At 47.0% G+C, this 24,395-nt stretch overlaps 8 protein-coding genes across 8 annotated transcripts; 4 read left to right on the top strand and 4 right to left on the bottom strand.

The window, feature by feature from the left end:
* Nucleotides 1–299: 299 nt before the first annotated feature.
* On the top strand, nt 300–1,748 carry LOZ57_004076 (uncharacterized protein; the record flags this gene model as incomplete). Its single annotated transcript, XM_049253122.1, has 2 exons — nt 300–554; nt 627–1,748. 2 exons carry the CDS (start codon nt 300–302, stop codon nt 1,746–1,748), a joined length of 1,377 nt encoding a protein of 458 aa, XP_049107985.1.
* Nucleotides 1,749–2,411: 663 nt separating this feature from the next.
* On the top strand, nt 2,412–3,998 carry LOZ57_004075 (uncharacterized protein; the record flags this gene model as incomplete). The annotated part of the gene is made up of 1 exon (XM_049253121.1): nt 2,412–3,998. The coding sequence occupies one exon, from the start codon at nt 2,412–2,414 to the stop codon at nt 3,996–3,998; it is 1,587 nt and encodes a 528-aa protein (XP_049107984.1).
* An 802-nt stretch (nt 3,999–4,800) lies between these two features.
* On the bottom strand, nt 4,801–6,802 carry MET13 (methylenetetrahydrofolate reductase (NAD(P)H) met13; the record flags this gene model as incomplete). Its single annotated transcript, XM_049253120.1, has 3 exons — nt 4,801–4,997; nt 5,052–5,923; nt 5,979–6,802. 3 exons carry the CDS (start codon nt 6,800–6,802, stop codon nt 4,801–4,803), a joined length of 1,893 nt encoding a protein of 630 aa, XP_049107983.1.
* Nucleotides 6,803–8,784: 1,982 nt separating this feature from the next.
* URA5 (orotate phosphoribosyltransferase) lies at nt 8,785–9,498 on the top strand (the record flags this gene model as incomplete). Its single annotated transcript, XM_049253119.1, has 1 exon — nt 8,785–9,498. The coding sequence occupies one exon, from the start codon at nt 8,785–8,787 to the stop codon at nt 9,496–9,498; it is 714 nt and encodes a 237-aa protein (XP_049107982.1).
* Nucleotides 9,499–9,704: 206 nt separating this feature from the next.
* On the bottom strand, nt 9,705–17,261 carry ags1 (Cell wall alpha-1,3-glucan synthase ags1; the record flags this gene model as incomplete). Its single annotated transcript, XM_049253118.1, has 8 exons — nt 9,705–9,753; nt 9,808–10,168; nt 10,232–10,294; nt 10,348–10,434; nt 10,485–10,690; nt 10,749–16,208; nt 16,275–16,450; nt 16,506–17,261. 8 exons carry the CDS (start codon nt 17,259–17,261, stop codon nt 9,705–9,707), a joined length of 7,158 nt encoding a protein of 2,385 aa, XP_049107981.1.
* Nucleotides 17,262–18,255: 994 nt separating this feature from the next.
* LEU1 (3-isopropylmalate dehydratase) lies at nt 18,256–20,757 on the bottom strand (the record flags this gene model as incomplete). The annotated part of the gene is made up of 4 exons (XM_049253117.1): nt 18,256–20,370; nt 20,435–20,509; nt 20,571–20,602; nt 20,658–20,757. 4 exons carry the CDS (start codon nt 20,755–20,757, stop codon nt 18,256–18,258), a joined length of 2,322 nt encoding a protein of 773 aa, XP_049107980.1.
* A 362-nt stretch (nt 20,758–21,119) lies between these two features.
* Nucleotides 21,120–22,638, bottom strand: ALG7 (tunicamycin resistance protein; the record flags this gene model as incomplete). The annotated part of the gene is made up of 3 exons (XM_049253116.1): nt 21,120–22,103; nt 22,169–22,349; nt 22,406–22,638. 3 exons carry the CDS (start codon nt 22,636–22,638, stop codon nt 21,120–21,122), a joined length of 1,398 nt encoding a protein of 465 aa, XP_049107979.1.
* Nucleotides 22,639–22,900: 262 nt separating this feature from the next.
* Nucleotides 22,901–24,226, top strand: LOZ57_004069 (uncharacterized protein; the record flags this gene model as incomplete). Its single annotated transcript, XM_049253115.1, has 4 exons — nt 22,901–23,083; nt 23,155–24,001; nt 24,058–24,163; nt 24,220–24,226. 4 exons carry the CDS (start codon nt 22,901–22,903, stop codon nt 24,224–24,226), a joined length of 1,143 nt encoding a protein of 380 aa, XP_049107978.1.
* Nucleotides 24,227–24,395: the final 169 nt, after the last annotated feature.

Here is a 24,395-nt window from a genome sequence, read left to right as displayed (position 1 = left end):
GCCAAAGACGGTTTAACAAGGGTATTATTGTTAAGATAGGCCCTCTTCATCCGCGGCCTGAATGATGACACAACATCAAACGAAATGGCCCGTGCGTCGCTTAGTAATCATGTTGACCCTAAGCTGCGGCTCTGGAAGTGGAACAACATGAATCCTCTCAAGGTTTGTTTGTTTACTTTGATTCTTTGATTCCAGATTGCGGTCAAGAGGGAAATGCGAACATTCAAGCTGGTCGCAGCATAGGTGCTGTGGACTTTGATACACAAGGGTTGTCATAGGCTCTAAAAATTATCTCCAAGATGCCACGTTTAGTTCGACGCCGGCCGTTTCTTGAACGATTAAAAACATACCTGAACCCGCTTGATTTCCTGTTATGGCTATCCGAAGAATTTGACTCAAATGACTGGGAACGACTGGAAAAAGAATGGGCTATTCCTCTCGGCGTCGGGGTCAATATCGTCTTCCTTATTGCGCGCGCAAATAGTCGCAATCGCAGCAAAGCGTACGATGATGTATTTGGGGAAGCTGGCGGCATAAGCTACTTGACCTGGCTGGTAACTTGTTCCTGCTCTCAGTCGATGATCGAAAACCTGTGCTGATCTTTGGATATTTTTTTGCGACTTTAGGCTTCCTTTATAGTGCACTTTCTCGCCCTCCTATCTGTTGTCAATACGGTTTACACATTTAGTCGGAAACGTAATTATCGATTATTCGAAGCGCCGATTGACAATGTACCCACTACGCCTTCAGCACAACGAGTTCATGTTAATTCATCACCAAGCACTTCTTCTCCCTTCCGCCTCTTATCCAACGTATTCTCTTCTAGTTCTGCAGAAAGCCGGTCCCATCCTCGACCGGAGCGAGATGTGTGGCAGGTTGGAGTCTGGGATCCTCATCCTTTGGCCATTAGGCTATTCTGTCTGTTCAGCCCAGGACATGTGCTCGTGTATTGGCTTTTCCTCCCGACACTGCCATCCGACCCACGACCTAGTGTCACGATCGTGACAACCATCTTTCTTACCACTCTCCTAAGTATCCAGATGTCCACGCTAGCGTCTTTATACACGCAGCAGTCCAAGGATGCCATGCTAGTTCACAAGGAGGTCCTAAATGAATATGACGTAAAATACGTTCATCCTCGAACCCAGCCTTTGATGCGTAATGTCGGGACACAGTTCAACACCGCTGATTCCTACCAATCTCACAAAGATGACAAATATAATACTGTTGAAACTTATACTCCCATCGTGATGCGCCATGGTTTCAAGACAAATCCTAACCCGAACTATATGCGTCATATTGACCCTGAACGCTCCTCAGAGGCACACAGCACACCCCGCAGCCCGTCGTTTTTCACACCAATGACATCTCGACCTGATCCAGTACGAGTGTCAAGTGTGCAAACTCCAAACTACGGCGCAGACTCCCCAATCGTGTCTCAAAGCGCTATAAAACAGCCCAAATTTTATCCGTCCCCCAGCAGAGGTGATGGCGGTAGTTTGGGAATATACACGCATGCCCAATCTCCACTACGAAAAGCCGCATCAACGCATTTTGACCAGCGTCGCGGCATTCGTCAGTCTAGTGATTATGATAAAAGAGAGGCTATGCAAGGCCCTACAAAAAGACCAAGCAGTCCTCTTAAAAGAACAAGTGTTCCTGGAGGGTTGAGCACATCTATCGCTGCCCAAAGATGGGGACATCTCGCCAATAGTGGCCGAGGAAGAAGGGATAGTGACAGATTTTGATAGTTTTTAAAGGTTACGTTACTAAAGGCAATGGTTATTTAAACTGTTTTCTTCGCAATGTTTTAGTATGATAACCAAGCATCAAGTGGGCTCTGCGACTGCATTTACGGTGTTTTGGGCTTGTATGTTAATTTCCATCGACTAACGAGTTGATTTTGATAAAATAGGAGCTCTGTTTTTACTCCTATTGGCTTTTCTCCTATTGGCTTTTCTTTTACTATACCCGTTGTATCTCTCGTGAGATACTAAATCCCAGCTTTGGGTAGCTCTTTCCCGCCCGGCCGGTGGAACTGAGTTTGCCTCCCAATAAATATTTCATTCGCCCTCGTCTTTATTGCCTTGCGCTGGTTAGGGGCGATTAAGTTCTTCTAATCCGTTCGTTTAACGATACCAGTCGAATTTTTACTGCTACAACTATTTTTAACGTTTTTACACTCTCTTGGAATGCCAGATCATCCCGCCCGTACTTACTCTTCCACTTCGAGCTTCTCTCCCATCCCTCCAACTGAACTGCGTAAACTATCAGCGCCTGGACACAAAGAACGCCGGCGACCTTTATCTTGGTCAGAACGTATCAGAAATTCGTTATTTTATCAGCCAGATGCGACAAGCAGATGGAGATCCCGAAGCCGTGGAGAAGGCGAACGACTGGGTCAAGCCACGATGCTACCGGTGCAGGGCTTTAACAAAGGGGAAAGCTTAGCTGATATCGGGGAAATTCCGCAAGCACAACGAAAGCAGCAAATAAGTGAAGCCGGAACGGTAAAAATGCCACTCAGGGCTGATACTATCCGGGAAGCAGATGCTCCTCCACCAGTTCCTGGCGCTCAGGTTGGTCATAGTCGCAAACGCACTGTGAGCCATGAGGATTATTTGACGGGCCGCGGGGCAAATCCAAGGACCGGCATCATCAGTCCAAGTATATCAAGCAGTAGCAATACATCAGATGACCATCTCTCACACAGGGAATTATTAAATCACTGGAATACCCAAATGAGCAAGAAGTGGCGGCTAAAGGGCGACCAGTGGATAAGTTTGGGCAAAGATGAGAAAACGCCATTGCCTTCCCCATCTTCTAAGAAATCAAGCATTGATCCGGATATTGATGCTGAAGAAAAGGTGCGATCGTACATTCGACGTTTCCACCGGCGTGGTGTCCCGCTTTCTCAAGTTGAAGATCGATTTGTCGTCCACATGCCGTCCGCCAGGGAGCCTTGCCCGCCCACCATGACTGGCGAGCAAATCCTAGAGTTTCAAAAGGCAATTGATAAGCTCTACAAGAACGGCGAGTGCACCTTGGATTCAATTTCCTTGCTTCCTCCACAACCTAACCAAGAAGGCCAAAGATCTCCAGGTAAAAAACTGTCAAAGAGGAGGCTTCATAAATTACAGCCAACGATAAAGGACGAAATGCACAGTGTTACCGAGAGAGATCATCATGTAGATGCATTCGATGGGCGCAATCCTTTTTTAGGGGTTGCGGCGAAGGGTACAGAACTTCAAGAACCAGACGAGCCACGCTACCCTTCGCCTCTGTGGATGACCACCCTACCGATCCAAAGGAAACCTGTACAGAATCAGTATTGGTCAACGGGGACAATGCAAATGGAAAGTGTGGTGCTGGCGCAACATGCTCATCTCACCACCTTTCCAAAGGAGTTGCTGAAGAAAGGAGAAATAGCAGATGTCCCAGCAGCCAAGGCTTGCCCCCAACTCAACCAGGGAGCTGCATCCACTACCACTACCACTATGCCCCAAATGCTCCAGTTCCCAACCCTGAATCGCAACAGAGTCGAGGACGCAAACCTAAACGCGGCTCTAAGTCTCGCAAAAGAGAGGAGACAGCTTTGTGCATCTGTTTCCCCTATTTCTCTGAATCTCAACGCAAATATCGGAAACGTCGATTGCGTGAAAGACAACAAGCACAATATGGAAAGCAACGGTTGGAACCCGACAATAGGCATACAAGCATCCGAGCCTATCCATCCGCTCACGGACAGCAACCATGGCAGTGACTTAAGAAACTCTTCCTTTTTCCACTCTCAAATGCAATTTTCTTGCATCCAGTGGCGCCCTAATTGTTCGATTGGAAGCAGCATCTTTCCACGGCCCCGTGAGCGTCATCTGAACACTCCTACTCCAAAAATCATACAACAGTGGATTAATCTTTTCTCCTTCGTCCTAGCTTTATATCTTATCCGAGCAGTCTTCATTTTTATTGTTTCTTTTGGAACCTACACGAGCCGTTGACCCAGCCAATCCTACGATTCTGTGGGTACGCCAGCTGTATCTTCTTCTTGTACCATTGGATATTTTATGCTAGCAAACACAAACGCAGTGTAGCAGCTGGTCCTTGAACCCGTCTTGGGGGGGGGGGAGGAACTTGCCCGAACTTATCATTGTTGAATAAAATTCAATACCCGCGTATTAACAAATGTGGTTCTTTAAAAGTCAACCAAGTACCATGTAAGAAATCTCCCGGGCACTAGTTAACTATACGGGAAAACCCCGAATAGAAACATAAAGGCACCAAAGCCGTAAAAATAGGCTAAAGAAAGGAAGTCAACCAACCCCATCTAAGAAGAAACAATGCCCAAGTCAAAACCCAGATCGCCATCGCTTAATGAATAATCATGTTGAAGATTCGTTTCATCGCCCCCGGTTCGTATCTATTCATCCCATCCGTGTGTTAAAAAATAGAAGAAGAGCGCCGTTTGATGAAGTAATCGACGTTTTTGTTGAAAATTAAATAATATGAAGTGTTGAAAGTTTCATTTGCCATAATCGGCATTCATGAGGCCATTTTTGGTAGCAAACCGCTGATTGAAAGCCTCCCAGGTAGTAAGTGTGGTTTAGGGGAAATGGATAAAGTGAAGCCACGTAGAATTAAAACCAAGTTCCGGCTGTTTTTTTGAGGTAATATGGAAGGATAGATATAAGCCACGGCTTCTCGAAAAGCTGTGAGACAGATAAGAAGGCAAGGAAATTCGGATCGGTCGAGAAATTTGCCAGTAGTAACTCGGCTAGCAAGACCAAGAATACCTTGAATGAATTAGTTGGAACTCCCACTAGCTATCGTGGGGATCTCCTTCGTCTGCCCAAAGTCGGTATCTTGGGATTGCTCTGGGCTTTCATTGGGCGATTGGCTGACAGGCTCCGTGCTTCCCGTTGCCTCGACGTCAAGACCGTCTACAACAAGATCACTAAATAGATTAAAGATATCGTGTGTTTTGTGGAAATCGTTGTTAACTGTGAAGTATTAGCATTTGACCATAGACTGTGGATGATATATTGCTATCTTACCAATATTAATAAGGTACCACTCATCCATGACACCCTGAATTAACTGTCTGCTTGGGCTACTGGCGCTATGGCATTTCGCCCAATCATCACCAAGACGATACGCCTCATCTTTCCATGCGAGAAAACTGACGGTCTCGACAATAGTAGGTTGAATGACCTCCTTGGAGGCAAAAATACCCCAAGTCACGGCGTTTGGACTATCACTGGTATTAGTCCTTAGTTCCCCCTTTTTGTTGATTGCATAGTAGGTAAGATCTTCGTTCATTCCAATACGCGAGATTACTTCTTCAATCAACTCTGGATGAATAAGCAGCTCAAGGTATGCCTTTTGATAAACGTAACCGTTCTTAGGCCCCCATCCATATACAGGGTGCGACGATGGTGAACCATTGACAGCTGGCTGAGAGTTGATGGTGAGAAATCCTCTGTTATTAAGATCAATTAGATCTGCCTTAATGACGTCCGTTTCGTCTGTGACAGAGCCCTCACTCCAGGGCAGTCTGTCAAGTTTGTTTTCCAGGAATCGAATGAAAATGTCAGATAAATCTCTGATAGATTTTGGTTGCCCCCAAAGCTGAATATTCTGTTCATTGGACCCCTTTAGGCCAATGCCGTAGGCATCAAGTTCACCAAATGCAGGAGACCGTGAATCGGTCCAACGGCCGTTGGGAAATTCGTCCCAAATTTGGGTACGAGCAACATATGATTGATGCCGATGTCTCCAGAAAATTGGACGAACATCTTCCTCTCGTCGACCGAGGCCCAACGATTGACGCCAAGGGAGAGGTTTCTGCAGCGGTGTTTCGTTTGATGGGGCTAAATTCAGCTCCTCAAGAACCATCATTGTGGCTTGTGCGAGATTCATTGTGTAACTAAACAGCCCAAAGTGTTAGTGAGGAAAAGAAAGGTTTAAAAAAAGCGCCTTACAAATGCAGGTGATAGATTCCAGATTCGATAAGCTTTTTGCACATATCGGCAATGAGCCTTTTTCCAACCTGTTTCACGGCAGCGTCGTCATTTTTGACAGGCTCCAGTGCTTCCATCCATGAAGGTGGAACATGGCACTTGACCCAATTAGATCTTCTTAGGAATGACGCATAAGTAGAGATAGGCATGATTCCGGGCAGAATGGGAACCTTGATGCCGTTTTCTCGGCACCTCCGGACCCAATCGATAAAAATGTCAGCGTCGTAGAACATTTGTGTGATGATAAAAGTGCCACCAGCCTCGACTTTCTCCTTTAAATGCGCCATCAAAATCACGGGGTCCTCTTGGTCTTCGCACCCCTCTGGATAACCTGCGACTCCAATATCAAAATGATTCCCATATTTCTCCCGAATATATTTCACAAGATCCTTCGCATAGCGGAATCCACCCTCTGTAGGAGCCCAAGACTCTTTTTCTCGGGGAGGATCACCACGAAGCGCCAAAATGTTGGTGCAGCCAGCCTTAAACGCAGACTGCAAGGCCGAATCGACTTTTTCACGTGGCATATCGGTACAAGTCAGGTGCATACATGTTTCAAGGCCATAGACAGACTGTGAGGTATTGACCATTTCGCATGTCAAGTCAGATAACCGACCTCCAGCTCCCCAAGTTATGTCTATGAACGCAGGTCCAAGCCCATGCATGCGGTCCATGCGGTCGTACAGATTCTGTACACCCTGAGCGGTTTTGGGTGGGAAGAACTCAAAGGATATACTTGGGCGGCCAGAGGCCTCCGAATGGGCCAGCTTTTCCTTGATATGCATGGTAGGTTATCTATAGGGCAAAGGTTAGAGACTAGAATTCGTAGAGAGAAGAAAACTGGCATGGAAAAGCATTGCTATTCAAGGAAGAAAATCGTTACGAGAAGTAGCGATAATGCCATGGTGTACCATTGCCTTCCACTCACAAAAAGGGAAGTTTATTGGAAAGAGTGAATCAAGGAAAAAACGCACCTTTTCCTCCACACGACGGAGTGACACGTCAATGGATCGCACGAACCCTCAAGCTGCACTGGAAGTCTCTTCAAACTCGGTATTTGATCGAATTTTCAATTGCACGAGCACACTCGCACTCTTCATCCAAAGTATCTCTTACGGGCCCACCGGTCTGCAAGCTCCCGCGACATATACGACGGATCAGCAGGCAGAAAAATCCAAAGGGACAGCAGTCGAAGGAAAGATAAATAAAGAACCGGCTGTTCGTACGCTGAAGAGGTTTGCTTGCTCTGGATGCCGCGAGTGGTGAGACCGGTGTCGGAGCTGGTGAAAGGCAGACCAGGCGACCTGGAACAGTCAGCGGAAGGGCTCAACGCCAATTATGCGAGGACGCTCGCCCAACACCAGACCTGGCACTTACAGCAGAAGAAAGAAGGCTTTCCGGGCGCGGTGGCTGGGGGACAGAGATGGAAGAGGTGAAGTGCAGAGAAAGCGGACGATCAGATGGAGAGTGAAGGTCGCCGGTGGGCTGGTTGGGTTTGCAACGAAAAAGTCTCCGGCACACCCAACAGATGCTCGCTCGCTCTATCTATCAACCAACAACTAGTTACGCGGCTCCTCGTCAGCCCGTACGGCGCCCTGACGCGTGCGAATAACCAACCAACTAACTAGTTAACTATCAGGTCTTCAGCGAATGTCTAGCACTACGTCCACGGCTCCCTAGATACATGAGTGACTGCCTCGTGGGCCGTGATGGATGGAAGAGTTTCCAACCGGTGTCCAAGCTACAGTTACCCACCTATTCTACGGAGTACCGATATCAGACCTATCTTTCCGAGGAAATCCAGGAGTATGAGGGGTAGGGTGAGATCCCTGCGTTCTCCGTAGATATCCCATTGGGCGTCAAGAACTTCTGCAGATCATTGTTCTCAGGGCACTTAGCCCCTGGCGGACGCTTGGTCACGGTGCGCTGTTGGCCGGCGGTCCCGCATTTTCCACTCAGATGAGAGTTATGCTGGTTTCTGCTGGATAGTCCACGCGAGCCTTTGGTTGGAAACTAAATCGGGTTTGTCCAGGATGGCCCAGCCCTTGTCAGCAGTTGACACCAGGATAGAATCGATTTACCCCAATGCGTACTGAAGGCTCAACTCCTAGGATCATGAAGAAGATAGGAATTGTGGGACTAGCAGCAATTTCAAGAGTTCCTGCAAGCTTTGGAAGACGCTTCGAATAATGCTGAGAGGTGCATCTTCGATGGCCTCTAAATATTCCGGATCTTGGAGCATCACGAATAACAAGTAGAGGTCGCCCAGCTGTAAGCCTAGTTAGTTTACAGCTTCCTTGAAGCCCCATGAGAGGTGATTGATACCAGGCAGGACCCAAAATATTGAAGTCCGCAGTTTATTCGTTTCAGCGGTTTTCGGAACAGAATACCGCCAAGGGAACTGATGAGGGGCAGAGTAGTTAACGTAGTATGTAAAGCGTTGGCGGTTGGACTGGTTGCGGATCCTATGATAAGCTGGCCGGGAAATTCACCCGCCACGGAACGGTTGGCACAGAGTATTAAGACTCGTATGCTATATTGATAGAGATTGAAGGCCTCTTCTCGTTGATACATACTCGCATGAACCAACCCCGCCATCCACATGAGCTTATGTACTAGTTAGTTAGTTAACTAACTAACTAGTTAACTAACTAGTTAACTAGTTAACTACCTACCCCGCGTCTGCCGCAAAAAAAAAATTCACCACCCAAGCCATCGTTCCAGCGCTTCCACGCCTCCCTGCAACTCTCCAGGCCCTCAATCCGCCATGGCCGCCTCCACTGACTACAAGACGAAGCTCCTCTCTCACCTCATATCCAACAACGTCCTCTCCTTCGGCTCCTACACCCTCAAATCCGGCCGAAACTCTCCCTATTTCTTCACCACCACCCTCCTCCACACCGCGCCGCTCCTGCACGCAACGGCCTCGGCATGCGCAACCGTGCTATCCTCGCCGCCTTTCGTAAATGCCTCAGATGACAGTGCATCGCTGCAGCCCAAATTCGACATCATTTTTGGGCCTGCGTACAAGGGTATTCCCCTGTGCACCGCCGTGTTGAATGAACTGGGCGTCCGGGATACCACCGGCGCCTGGGCTAATGTCAGTTATTCGTTTAATCGAAAAGAGGCCAAGGCGCACGGGGAGGGTGGAAATATAGTCGGTGCACCCTTGAAAGGGAAGCGCATCGTGATAATCGATGACGTTATTACAGCCGGCACGGCATTGAGGGAGGCTGTGAGTATTATCGAGAAAGAGGGCGGTATTGTTGTCGGGGTTTTGGTGCTACTAGATCGAGAGGAAAGAGTCAATGATAATGAGAAAAATAGCGCTGTTGGCTGTGCTCAGAGGGATCTGGGTGATAACGTACCTGTAAGGGCTGTCCTAGGATTAAGCGATATAATTGAAAAACTAGGGAATGATATTGGGGAAGAGAATCTAAAACGGCTGAAAGAATATCGGGCACAATATGGAGCGGAATAATAGAACAAAATGCAGTGATATCGTACCTGAATCACCGAATATTTAGCTAATATAATTGCAGCTATGCATACATTCTACCAGCATCGAACCCACTGGCCAATTCAAACCACTTCCATAAATTCTGACGTGTATGGATAAAAGCATCGCCAATTCTAAATATGCACGTCCCCAAAACGATCATGTCAAGCTAATGCGAATGCGTTTCTTCAAGGCTTGCTCAACTGCTCTCGTCGAAAGAACACAAAGAAAAGCAAACTGGTAATGAAATGTCAGCGCTCTGGAAATTGAAAAGAGGCAACAGTGACTCACGGAATCATGCACTGTGCGAATAGTGCCACCCAGAACCATGGAGTCGCCAGCACCTTCACCCCTCCAGAGATATTGGGGTGCACAGTTCCAGGGCCTGTGTTATTCGGCCCAAGTGCACGGCCACAGATAGTAGCGATGGACCCAATGACTTGTGCAGCCAGGAGGGTGAAACAAACGTGGACACGGGTCAGTGTGTGGAGGAGAACTGTTCCCAAACCAACACCTTGCGCCGAATCCAAGACACCGAGCCAAAGCCACAGGCATCGAGATATAAGAGCTCCTGATGTGTAGCTCCCTGCCCAGGGCAGAAATTGTCCTATGCCACTCGTTCCCCACCATATCTGGGCCCATCTCGGAGATCCTTGAGACGGCAATGGTTAGTTAGCTACATATAAGCCATTAGTATACCATAGGAATGGCTCACCAAGACCCATTGAGAACACGGGTAATACCCAAGTATGAAATTGGGACATTCTTTTCAATATAGCTAAGAAATGTTAGTTAATTATCCTTGTCAGTGTAACGTCAATAGATACGCACTGAGCATATAACCCCAAATAAAAATAAAAAAGAGAAGGACAAGCAACAATATTTGCCACGACTCCGCGTGTTTTGAACTCCAAAGGACTGATTCAAATTAGCAACACGCACTATATCCTGAAGAAGACGACACATACAGCTCCAATTACGACCGTATGGTGCACTGAGGAAGAAGTTCTGGAGGAAAATAGACAAAAGGAAAGATAAAACTATGTTGCGGCGTAAAATTGACATATAAAATGAAGGCACTTTAGACCGAGGTCGGCGATAACAGTCCGGCACCCCCTGGTAGATTATAAGGCCGATCAGCCAAAAGAATCCGGCGAACGGGAACGAGACAGAACTGCCCATGACAATTAGCACTATGGCATCTGATAACACGCGTTAGATACCAAACTCACTGAATTTGCCATGATCCAAGGATCCCATCATTCTGCCCTTTAGAAATACCCTTTAACATAATGCTGCCCCAGTACCAAAGAAAAACAATAAACAGCTGTTGTGTGCCCTGAATTGTACAGGAGCGAAATACCCAATCCTTCACTGAAGCGTCTCCTTCGTCTCCGAAATTCAGAGCGAAAAACACAGATCCACTAGCAGCAGCAAAGGTATAACATCCAGCTCCAACATTCTGGAGCCACCGAGCTGTTATCTCGGTATGAACGAGTTGAGCTGCTCCAATGAACAGAAAGGACATTCCGTAAAAGAAAAAAGGAACGGAAAGTGAAATAACGGACTTGTAAAGGCGGAATGTCAGCCACCACGCAAGGGAACCAAAAAGGTACACCGTTGCAACAGCGTACAGCTTTTCTCCAGATTGGCCAATTTCACCGGTTATCAAGGTGATTTGATAGGAATTTGCGGCGATTACCTGGCCAAAGGCAAGCACAAATGAATAAAGAGGCCAATCTCCACATCGCATCATCATCAATCGTTTAAACCATTGATTAGACAGTGGTCTGTCAACAAACGAATGGCCCTTCTCCTGGTCTTCGGGCATCTCGGGCCTCAGAGTCTCGTCCAAAGAGTATACTGAAGACGTGCTAGGCCCAGGTGTTTCTCTTCCCTTTGGCATAGTAGCGCACTGGTTACCCTCTAGTTGAGCTTCCCTAATGCGACCAAACCACTCCTTTTTGCATTCAATTAAGAAGTCCTCAATGCAGAGTGAAGTGTAGGAGGTGCGGCCATTTAAGTTCGTAAGCCTCCTTACGAATCTTTCTGTAAACTCTCCTGTTTCATCGTTGAAACAAGGGTCTACTTGTTGTAGGTGAAAGTCCTTCTTCTTTCCCACCAGTGAGTCCCAAGATAGTGGAAGACAATGAATTGGTAGGCCAGAATTTTCAACCGGCGCAATGAAAAACCCATCGCTGCGTTGAGCATCTAGTAATGCCTCACAACTCCTCCTACTAATTTGGTCTCCTAGGAGTACCTCTTTCTTAGGAGCTTCAAGACGAGGCGAAGAGGTATTCTCCTTATGAATTCGGATAGTTTCCCTCTGTAAGATTTCCAGTCCTTGAACCCATTGAGAAACTGGAAATCTCTGCTTGGTTGCCACAGAACGCATTTGAGCACGCACTCCGGGACTAGTGGCCAATGCCATTTCAATCGACCGCCTGAATTGATATAGTAAGTGGCGGGTGGATGTTGACTGGACAGAATACCACCATCCTGGCATTTGACCAAGGCCGCCGACTTTGGCACCCACTCCCAAGACGCCTTTCCGACCAAACTCTACTGCAACCAGACCAAATGGCTCGTCTCTAGAAGGAATGACTGCAAAATCGGCCCCAGATTGGACGCAGCTCGGAATCTGTGTGAATTTTGGTCGGGAATACACCCGGTTCGGATACATTTCCATCAGCTTATGAAGTTTCAGGGCAGCAAGACGTCCATAAAGATCAATTATCGGACCAACACAGATAAGTTGAACGTTTTTCCGCTTTTCCAGTAGTCCCGTAAAGGTATCCGCAATTAAGTCAATTCCTTTCTGTGTAGACCATCGGCCAACGAAAACAAACAATTCAGCATTGGAGTCCTGATCAAGGCCCGCCCACCTTTGACACTCCAGTTTTTCTTTGGCCCTACAAGCCTCAAAGTTGGGATCCACACTGATTGTAGAAATATCAAGATCCGATGCTTCAGCGTCCTCTATATCTTGAGGATCGGGGTTAGGGAGACCTCCAATCTTACTCAGGCCCCAGAATATAGGGTATCTTTTATAGGTTCGTTTCGCGTATTTATCAGAAACACCAACCGCACCAAAGCCATTCTGATGAATCCGAAGGTAGCTAGCTGCGGCATGTAACAAATTGAAAACTTCTCCAAACTGAATGTATGTTCGAGCGATTTGCTCCGACAAGTTAAACACCCCGCACAATTCTTCCATGTCGTGCTTACTTCGAATCGCCCAGTGGCCTTGAAATCCAGCATTATGAAGTGATAAGCACACAGGAATGGTGTTCGGAAGTAGATATAATGGAGCAAGGGCACCATGATAGTCATTTATATGGTATATATCAATGTCGAATCTCTTTATCACATGGGCGATGCATTGATTCCAGGCGGAGTAATATATAGCGCTATCAAGATCGTCCATTCGTGGGGGATACGGTTGACTCTTCGATTGCTGTCGAAAAATAGGGGCATCAAAAAGAACGTACGTAATATTCCCAAGGGTATGATACTGGACCTTGACGTTGCAATCCTTTTCAAGAAGCTTAATCGTGATAGGCGTTGCCTGTTGATGGACTGGATAATCCACGCCGGAAACACAAGGAGCGACCCATATTAGGTCAAGGTGCTTCAGGTGTCTCCCCATAAGATTGGCAATCACCCCAAGCCCTCCGATTTTTATTTTGATATTCCAGTCCTCAATATCATACTCCATTGTAGCGATAAGAACTTTTCGTCGATCATTGAATTTGGGATCGGGCACGCCATGAGATGGAAAAAAAGTCAAATTTACCCCCAACTTTGTCGCCAAATTCGGGATACCCTTAATTTCCTTGACTATCCTTTTGATCCCAAGCGTAGAGATTAAGGCCATGATGGATGACTTGCTGTTGATATCGCTAACCCCAGTGGTGTTAGTAGTGACATAGCAGTAAGACCACTTGAACGCAAAAACGGCAGTAAAGCCTAACACCAAGGGCATAAATAGCAGAAGAAAAAATAGAGCCATCTGCGGATACATTGATCCAACCGGGAGTAATTGGAAACGAAGAGTACCATCGTCCAAGGTAAATTCCCAACATAAGTACGGGGATGGAGGACGTTCTGTGATATTAACCACCGGGAGCTTCAAGGACGAAGGAGACGAACGATCCAGAACAGAGTCAGCATTCGAATCCCCAAACACGAAACTCTTATCTATTTTCCCATCGGGGTTTACCCCCCAAACATTCACATGGGCTATTGCAGGCCATTCAGTCATGAATCGTATAGTCCATTTTCCGTTATCTTTGAGCTCCACGACATTTTCCAGCCCAGCATCATAGCCAAATTGGTTATAAGGCCCGTTCCAAAACATGTGTGGAAAGCGTCGAGGAGGACGTTTTATGCTCCAACCAATATCACCATGTTGAACATGGGAACTACTTCCTGCCAACCGGCTCCAATACTCAACAATGATGTGTTCTCCTTCCCATTCTTGGGCTTTAGTGCCAGTCCACTGCAGTGGTTCGATTGTATCATTGCCGCCTGTATAAGGAATCCATTGCGACCAGCTAGACCCCCAATTTGTAGAATACCGAAAAGAATCAGCGCCAGCAGCGTGATGACTTACATATAAGTCGTTATTTTGATGGCGGTGAAATAAAGTGCGAGAATAGTTTGCAGCACGCGTAAATACCATTGGGTTCTCCGGCTGTCCAACCCGAAAGAGGAGTTGATCTAAAACATTCGTGTTTCGACTCCCATCTTTAGCCGTTGCATTGTGAATACTGAGTCGATGAATACCATTGTAGACTCCATTTAGCTTTGCAGACCATTTCCAAGTTCCAGGTAATTCTCCGCAATATTTTGTCATAGTCGGTTGGATAGAACTACACTGTACGCTTCCAGCGTCAATTTTTGGTGTTTTCCCACTGTTTGTTCTTGATACAATAGATATACCACGAGTGACACTATTGCAATCCATTTCCTCTGAAAACTGGAGGCTCACAAACAGTACTTCATCCTCTTCGGGGCCAACTATGGACTTTATCCGAGCATCATGACGAGGTGAGGAACTTGTGAGCATAGGTCTCGGAAAGATGTGGCTTGATTTGGGCACATAGGCTCGAAAATCCCATGGTTTCATTTGGAGAGAGCCTAGACACCCGTTAAAAGCTGAAGATCCTTCAATTCCGAGCTTCACTGGGCCAGCTTCCAGCGTATGTTCATCAAAGGGGTAGAATAGGTTTTTCACAACGGTACCCGCATCAAAGGCGGAAATGAGTGCGGTTTCTTTGTTGGTGCAGTTAAAAGTATACTCAACTGTTCGATTATCGTTCTGGTAAACAAGCCACACTGGTATATTTTTGGTTCCAAAATCTTGCGTGGCCTCGAAACGATTGCGCAAAACGGACCACATCCCAGTCTCGGTTGGAACACCAGCAGAGCCTGGAAGAAATACGTCATGGGTTGACTTAGATAGATGCTGCAAAAAGTAGCCATCATTAAGTATAGGATAATTTTCTCGCATTTGGTACATTGTTTTGAGAATATTTCGCACTGGATGAGATGGGTCTCTGTGGTCATAACCAACAGTATCGTCGTGACAGCCATGGGCAGCAGATCCAAGAGGCCATTGATGATACTGCGATGAGCCAACGCCATAGCATCCATGGGTTTGCCAGGCCGGTGAAGAAGACATAGACTGCCGACCAAATATGTAGTTCTGGGCTGTATTATCGAGAACATAGAACGCCTGTTCCTCCCCCCAGAGAACCAGTGGTATGCCAGGAAGATGTAGTGTAACAATATACGCGGCGAGTAGTGACCTCTCAACCCCTTCCCGAACTGCAGGCCAACGAAAAACGTCCTGATTTTCTGCACCAAACATGTGGCGCGGATCAAACTTTCCAGTATTGGCATTGATAAAGTCGTTTGTAATGAGCATACGGTACCATCCCTCCACCCAGTCACCTGGTATATCGTGCCCGGCGGCTAATTTACCGTCTATCCCAAGGAACCTAGTCAAACTTCGATAGACTGAATAGTGGAAAGCGCCAGAATCCAAGGCAGACTTGCCCCGTTTTCTAATGAAATATGTGTCGTTTGCATGGGTCAGAAGAAGAGCATCTTTTAAATTCGAAGGTAGCATGTCAGGCTGTCGCCCACGACCGATATATATTGCGCCAAACGTGTTGCCACTTGTAATTTCTCCAGGAAGGAAGAAATTGTTTTTCCCGAGTTTTCTAGCACAAGACCGGTACGCTTCGCTAATATCCGCCAGAGCGTCAATTGTGGCTTGAGTAGCTTTATCATACCTAAACCCATCGATATCAAGCTGTTCAATCATTAAACAAGAATGCCGAATTATCTTCTCTCGAACCGAGGGCACCCATTCACGTAATCGATCCTGAACAGATGCAAACTTCGTTAACTGTCGTTGCCAGTCCGGATATACGCCAAAAGCTTCTGTATCACCGTATTGATCAAATTCGCTATCATAGCAACCTTTCATTTGGGTCTCCTCGGGAGCAACTTGGTAGCCTTGCTCGTTCCAAAAGACAGGGTAGTCACACGTTTCGTTGTATATCTCCCCCAGGTGAAAATCGACATACCTTCTGCTTGATTTCCAGACGGCCTTGTGCTCCGTGCGTCTGAAGGGTACGGTTACGTTCAAGTGGCCTTCGAATCCAAGGAGGTCTCCAAGCCTAACAATACATTAAAAAATAAATCTGAAGAAAGTGGCATGTTGGAAAACATTGTATAGTGCTCACGTTGCCAGGGTATTGTCCATAATGATGTACATGCCCCGCTTATGAAGCTCGCCAATGGCATATCGCCACATTGTTATATCTCCAAAATGGCGATCAAGAAGGGTTGTGTCGAGAGGTGAATATCCATCCGTACCCCATGGCTCGTTCATTAGTATGGTTCCAGCGAGATAGATCCCCTATGGAAATTCAAAGAGTTAATCATGCACGGCAATCAAGATAAGTTGTTCTTGCCTTGATACCCATGCCGCTGAGGTAGTCCAGAGAATCAACAAGGCCCAGGGCATCTCCACCATGGTGCATCTGGTTAGAATTAACGTCTCGCTCGAAAACTGAACCGTTCACAACGTCATTGGCAGGGTCACCGTTGACAAATCTGTCAAGAAAAAGGGAGTAAATCGGAAATCTCCAGTTCTCAGGCGACGGGAAATATGTGTGATTTGGCCATATACTAGAATATTCAACGGGGCTGTTTGCTGCTTTATTTTCGTTGAGATTGTACCCTACCTGATCAGGGTCGTAAGGCCAACATCTCGAAAGTCTGGCAAATACAGCCAGGGCCGCAATGCATGCTCCCCAGTGCATCATGTAAATGGCAGAAGCAACTATGTCATGTATCCCATATCTGGTCTGCTGATAGATTCCGTGCTTGTCTTGCGTATGCAGTAACAAAAAGCCAGATGGGGAAGAGGAAGCCTGATATATATCAATTGACGTATAGAATAGGCAAAACTGACTTCGCAACTCAAACACGTCTAAAGAGGGTGCAGTAGAATGAGGACGGGTGTCCTTCAATATTCTCGGACCGCTAGAGAATGAGATACTTACAATGACACCCCTGAAAAAGGTATTTCTGCAGGACAGAGCGCAATCAAACAGCGAAGGTAGTGAAGCATCGTCTCGTCGCTTCCAGCTTCCGGCTGGCTGCTCGTGCCAACGTGGAAGTGGCAACTGGATACCTGCCCTATAGCCGGATGACGGACTCTTCATTGTCGACCATCAGAGATGAAGACACAGATGCAGCCGCGGAATAAGGATTCTGGAGGTGCTGGGGTAGACTCTCCGGGGAGCTAATGTGTATGAAACATCATACAGGAAACCAGGACAACGAGCCGGGGGCCTCTCGCGGAGTAGCCATCAAAACTTCAGGCTCTCATCGAAATATACTCGATCTACGCGCCTCGTCGCGCTGAGAGAGCATGAACGATACGTCCTTCACTGTACTCAAGCCCCGGTGCAGTGCCGTTCGGCTTCACAGTAGATTGAAGTACTGCGAACCCGTGAGACAGGCTTCGCTCGCAAATGGAAAGATCAATACCGCAGGCATGGCGGTTTCTTAAAGTCCACCCCATCGTCCGTAGTCTGTCTTCGAACGCTGAGGACGCTGCTAATGGGAAATGCAGTGGGTTTCAAAAATACGGAAACGGAACAGTCCCTTCAGGCATCTCAATAACCAAAATTCTTAATGTATTAGGTAGGCGTGGACTATTAAGTAACTAAGCTCTGATGTGGTAGAATAAAGATAGCAACGTACAGTGTGCAATAGCTATACCGTCCAGATGTTTCAATAGCGACAATTTCTGTCGCAAGGTCTTATGGTTTGAAGGGATAGTTAGAGCCAAGGACTAACTAGTGGTAGTTAGTTAGTTACATAAATTTCTCACGGCTAACTACAAAAGATCACTAAAAAAAGTTCTCCAGAACAGAGCCTTGTATTAGTTAGTTAGTTAACTAAACAGGTAGTTATGGGTTCACCTGTGACCTGGGGTGATTGCGGTAGTTAAGGAAGTACTTAGAAGTATGCACTATTGTATTGACAACACAGTAACAGAAGAATATAAGCATTTAGTTAGGTAGCCCAACGCCAGTGATATCCCAGTGAAATGGTATTTTAATGCCAGCCATGAGGTACTCCATATTGTAGAATGGGAAGGGGGTCCCATACACCAAAAAAGTCTGCAAGAGAAAAAAACGACGCACACTTTTACCATTCCATAGGCTCACCCTTGATCTCGCCCCGGTTCGTCTTGGGAACAGGAGCCGCTTCAACCATCACTGCGCCAGCCCGTTTCCCGTTGTTGCGTTTCAAATACCCACTGCCATCAAGCCACGGTGTTTCCAGTGTGCGATGAGTCTCGAATGTCTTGATTTTGTCTTCCATCTGCATGGTGAGGCCAATGTCATCCAGCCCATTCACAAGGCAGTGTTTCCTGAATTCCTCAACATCGAAATCCGCGAGCATATTCCCCGCAGCATCGTTAATCCTCTGGTTAACAAGATCGACTTCAATCTCATTGCCGTTTTCTGCCTCCACTGCTATCCGCTTAAGGATCGCCGTGTCGGAAATGATGATAGGAAGCATACCGTTTTTGAATGTATTGTTGAAAAAAATATCAGCGTAAGATGGCGCGATAACACACTTGATACCAAAGTCAAGAAGGGCCCATGGAGCATGTTCACGAGAACTGCCGCAGCCAAAATTCTCTCCGCTCACGAGAATCTTACTATGGCGATATGGTTCTCTATTAAGAATGAAATCTGCATTTTCACTGCCGTCTTCATTATATCGAAAGGCATGGAACAGCGCGCTGCCAAGTCCCGTGCGTTTGATTGTCTTGAGGAATTGTTTTGGGATAATAGCGTCTGTATCGACATTTGCACGGTCAAGGTGAGCTGCAATGCCTTTCAAAGTCGTGAATTTTGGAAGACCGGCAGAAGATTTGGAGACAGAAGTATTAGCATGTGGCTCATTGTCTTCAGGGCAATCGAGGATACGATCTAGCTCATCCTCAGTTTCGATATCTTCAGTCTCTGGCTCAATATCAACTTTCGGAGACGGGCATTTGGAGACTGGAGTTGCACTGGTGAAATTCCTAACATCCGCAAGTTTTCCAACGATAGCAGCGGCAGCAGCCATTGCTGGCGACATCAGATGTGTCCTACCCCCCGCTCCTTGTCTACCTTCAAAGTTTCTATTCGACGTGCTGGCGCATCGTTCTCGTGGAGAAAGAATATCAGGGTTCATTCCAAGACACATCGAGCATCCAGCCTCTCTCCACTCAAACCCGGCATCAAGGAACACTCTGTCCAAGCCTTCCTGCTCCGCTTGCTCTTTCACCAAACCAGATCCAGGGACAATCATCGCTCTTTTGATATTTGCGGCAATCTTTTTGCCGTGAACGATGCTTGCGGCAGCGCGGAGATCTTCAAGACGAGAGTTTGTGCAAGAGCCAATAAATACTTTGTCAATTGGAATGTCCTGCATGCGAGTCCCAGCAGTGAGTCCCATGTATTCAAGAGCTCTCCGAGCACTAGCTTTCTTGACCTCGTCGTCAAAATTGTCCGGTCCGGGAACAACTCCTGTAATTGGGATGACATCTTGAGGAGATGTACCCCAGGAGATTGTAGGAATAATGTCCCTCGCGTTGATAAAAACATCTTTATCGTAAACAGCCCCTTCGTCCGATTTCAAACTCGACCAATATTTCACAGCCTTTTTCCATTCCGGGCTATCATATTTAGGAGCAAGAGGCCTTCCTCGAAGGTATTCGAAAGTGATCTCATCGGGTGCGATCATACCGGCTCTAGCTCCACCTTCAATTGACATGTTGCATATGGACATTCTCGCCTCCATACTGAGCTTTCGGATTGCAGAGCCGCAGAATTCGATAACACAGCCATTGCCACCGGCGGTGCCAATAACACCAATGACGTGTAAAACGACATCCTTGCTGGTGACTCCTGGTGGAAGTTCGCCTTCAACTTGTACGCGCATGTTCTTACTTCGCTTCGTAATCAATGTCTGAGTGGCCAAAACGTGCTCAACTTCGCTAGTACCGATACCGAATGCCAGAGATCCGAACGCTCCGTGCGTCGAGGTATGGCTGTCTCCGCACACTACCGTTGTACCGGGGAGAGTGAATCCTTGTTCAGGGCCAATAATATGCACGATTCCTTGTCTCTTATCCCCAAGCCCAAAGTATGTAAGGCCAAAGTCTTTTACATTTTCTTCGAGGGTCAAACATTGTAAACGGGAGTCCGCTTCTTGAACGAATTCGGAGACGTTTTTAAATAACTTTCGCGATGTTGTAGGAATATTCTGAGGCGCGCGTTAGAGAATTTTATCGCAGAAAAACAAATCAAAATGTCGGGAAGCTCCATACATGATCCACGGTAGCTAAGGTGCAATCCGGCCTCCGAACTGGACGCCCGGCATTTTTCAAACCCTCAAATGCTTGCTGCAGGCAGCCGTCAGCTATTCGTTTTGCCGTATAAACAGGGATAAAGAGAGAAACTCACGGGTGATGTCACTTCGTGTACGAGATGTCTGTCTGTAGGTGCATCAGCGCCCGCAAATTGAAGCCAATTAAAGACGAGGTACAGTACCGATATATAGCAGAATCGTGCCATCTTCCTGCTCGTTGACTACATGGTCTTGGAAAACCTTGTCATACAAGGTCTTCGGTTTCTTTTCCGCAGATGGCATTGTGAACAAGGTTCCCTCTTCAATCAAGTTCACAGATGGCAAGACGAATGATCCGAAATTGAACAGCAAGTCGGAAAGAGAGCTCTTGGGAGCCGACTCAGTGATATAGCTCTTTGGCCTTTGAGGAGGGGCCGCCCGAAGTCGGGAGTCATCACGAAGATGTTCACTCTGATTGGCCAGTATGGCAAGCTAGCGGCGAAAGCGCCCCGCCGATGATCGGAGCCAAGGCCGGCGCAGCTCCGTTGCCGGGAAGAGCTCACAGAGAGAAGCGCCGACAGCCGATGACAGCCATGATGGTGTAAAGAATATCACATGTATGGAAATATATACAAAGGATACATATTGTGAGCTTAAGCGTCGCTCTATAAGACAGGGGAACCAAAGCCGCGATTGTCCTCTTTAAATACCCATAATGCAAGTTTATGCCGGGTCAGTAAGGCAATAAGCCCGCAGAATACCTGAAGTCCGACGATGTGAAGTGCCAATCTATCCTCACGCAAAGGGCCAAACCATAGGAGCCAGAGATTCAGCAGCGTCATATTCGTTGACTCGACAATATCACCATCTTCGTTCTTCCTAATTCGCAATAAACGGAGCTTATGCAAGAGCTCCAGCCCCATAGCTATAGGTTTTGTCGGCGGGCGTTGCCATTCAGTCACAGATGGCTCAAGCAAACCTGATCGGATGTTAAACCGGGGAAGCCTATGCCTTGGGCATGGAATTAGGTGAAACAACTGAGGAGTGGAGTAAAGGAAGTTAAAGATCTGAGGAATAAAGAGGAGAAGTAGTGTCTTGCTGAAATGACCCAGTATTCCCACTACCGCAAACACCATTCCAGCAAAGTAGCAATAAGTATCCCCAACGAAGACCTTCGCTGGATACCAGTTGTGCCACCATAGTGCCAAAGACACGGCGAGGAAGGGCAGGAGGAAGTAAATCGAGAACAAGTGTGAATCAGTAGCCGGATGTGGATAAGGAGTTATTGGCGCCAGATACAGCAAGTCATTGAACATAAGAAGTACCGCAATAACAATAGACTGCGATACCTCAATTCCGTTAATGCCTGCCAGCATATTTATGCTGTTGGGGCAAAAAATGGCAATCGCAGCCATGTACACGTAGTACAGCCAACTTAGGTCAATCATTGGACCCAAGTACCTTTGTAAAACGACGGGCACCACCACGTGGGTGACCCCAAAGTCCACAAAATATACAATAAGCATTGGGATAGCAGCAAAAGCTGGTATCAAAACTTTGTCTCGCCATCGAATATCGAGTAAATCGTCGCCAATACCCAGAATCACAATTGATTGTAGCGAGAGGAGCCCGGAAAGGTAAGATGCTAGCTGTGAGGATGGGCTAGGTTAGCCCAGTATCGCCGAAATAAATCCTTCTACAAGCCATATATCACCTTGCTATGAGGGAAACGATGTAAAAAGCGCCCAGTTTCCACATGATGAACTGGCAGAACAACATCACGATTCCCGCCCCCTGAAGTCGCAGCCACTATGTCCTTGTAGAACGGGAATGGTATAAACACGATAATAACTAGTATATACACAATCGCACAGACTGCACCCATCGTTTCTGGCCTAGAAATTATGTAACATTAGCAACACCCCTCGCAAGTTCATTAGGGTGGACATACAATTCGAGCTGTTTCATTTTGGACATGTCCTTGCCTTTGAGACCGGCTTTCATAAACACAGGCCCAAGCCATCGTATTAGGCAAAATGATGCCGCAAAAGCTATGCCACTCAAAGCAACAGAGGCAATCAATGGTTCCCCGTCATTTTGAACGTTGCTCACCAGAACCCCAAAGCACGCAAGAGCAAGGGCCACAAGGCTCCAAATCTCCGTGCGGGTGAGCGTAACTATCATTCTGAATTATGCATGAGGGCTCATGATATAGTGAGGCCTGTAATCTGGAGATAGTAAGACACTCACATTCCAATTGTTGTTGCCAAAGTTGTTGCAAGCTGTTCAGAATATCAAAGGTATACTGCCGCACGTCACCGCTGCGCAGCTCCGCCTAACTAGCCTTGAAATAAAGTTTCGGCCAAGCTATCAGATATGATTAGCATCCAAACCCTGAATACAGATCGCAATCTCACTCTCCAACAACAATCAGGCTTGGTATGAAATGCCGGGATTCACGGAGTTTGAACTTGGTCACCGTGACCAAGTGAATGCTATTAAGTTTAATTATTACGGCAACCGCATTCTCACAGCTTCCTCCGATCACCGCATCAAAGTCTGGGACCAGACAGAATCCGGTTGGGAGGTCGTGGATACATGGCGGGCCCATGATGCGGAGATCATTGATGTAAGCTCATATGCGGCTGCTCAACCGTATACTTTCACCACGGCGGGACTGACTGTGGATCTTCCGGACAGGCTGCATGGAACGGCCCCTTTGCAGGCCAGCATATCGGAACAATAGGCGAGGACATGAAGTTCAAGCTCTGGCAAGAAGATATTACACAACTTCCTAATTCTGGTCGCCGATTTCGAAATATCTTTCGCCTAACATCTCCTATCAGAACTCCCTACGTCGCTTTGGACTTTCGCAACATCGACCTTGATTCATGGCTCGCAGTGATTACTCGCGATGGTCTTCTTACGGTTCTCGAGCCAAGCGGTAGCGATAATTTGGCCGAATGGCAACAAATTGACCAGTTCAGAGTCTGTACAGAACCCCACCGCGGCGAGGAAACAAGCTTCAGAGTCAAATTCCATCACGACCCGGCCGACATAACACATATAGTTGTGCCGTCCTGGGATAGTAAAAGTTTGTCTATGGTTGTTGCAGCGATGGACACCGTTAAAATCTATCGTATGGGAGCGGATCGGCAATTTTACCATGCGATTGAATTAACAGGACACACCTCTATGGTGCGTGATATTTCGTGGGCGCGTGGTTCTGTTAGAGGGTACGATCTCATCGCAAGTGGCTCCAAGGACGGTACAATCAAGATATTTGAGGTTTATACAACGACGCAGGGGAACAATTGTGTTACGAACGGGAATAGCGACGCACCTCTGCCAGAAACGGCACCGTCTGTATCACCAGCCCGGCCCGCAACCCACTCCGGAATCGGTTCTGCGCTAGCTAGTCGCGCAAGTGGGCCAATTTCAGATAAACAACGGTATGGAAAGAGTGTTTTTAAGCATACATTTACCGAAGTTACTTCGATTGACAGCAAGCATACTTGTGTGTGGCAAGTCGACTTCTCTTATGCTGGTAAGTTTAATCTTTATTTAGCTCACCTATAATCATTTACTGACGAACGCCTGCAGGAGATTGCCTCATGTCGTCCGGCGATGATGGTACAGCACGCTTCTGGAAACGCGCCGTTTCCGGAAAGTGGCTCGAATTTGCCGAAACCGACACGACAACAGAAGAGTATGATGGTTTCTTTTCAACATGACTAGTTTATACATCGCTAACGGGCAACACAGGTCGTAATTGCATTGGGGCGAATAACATATTCGGTGTTTGGTGAGCATGGATTGGCCTTGATCTTATTTTACCCTGGTTTTTGCTTCTTTGCGGAGTTTGGTGCATGAGAATAGCTCACTCTCCGATATGAACGTCAATGATACCCTTATACATCGTCAGGTTTCACTAAGTAGCG

The sequence above is a fragment of the Ophidiomyces ophidiicola genome (assembly GCF_022830035.1).
Source record: "Ophidiomyces ophidiicola strain CBS 122913 chromosome Unknown scaffold_15, whole genome shotgun sequence".
Lineage (NCBI taxonomy): Eukaryota > Fungi > Ascomycota > Eurotiomycetes > Onygenales > Onygenaceae > Ophidiomyces > Ophidiomyces ophidiicola.
The sequence above is the reverse complement of the archived record's forward strand: the minus strand, read 5'-3'. Positions and strand labels throughout refer to the sequence as shown.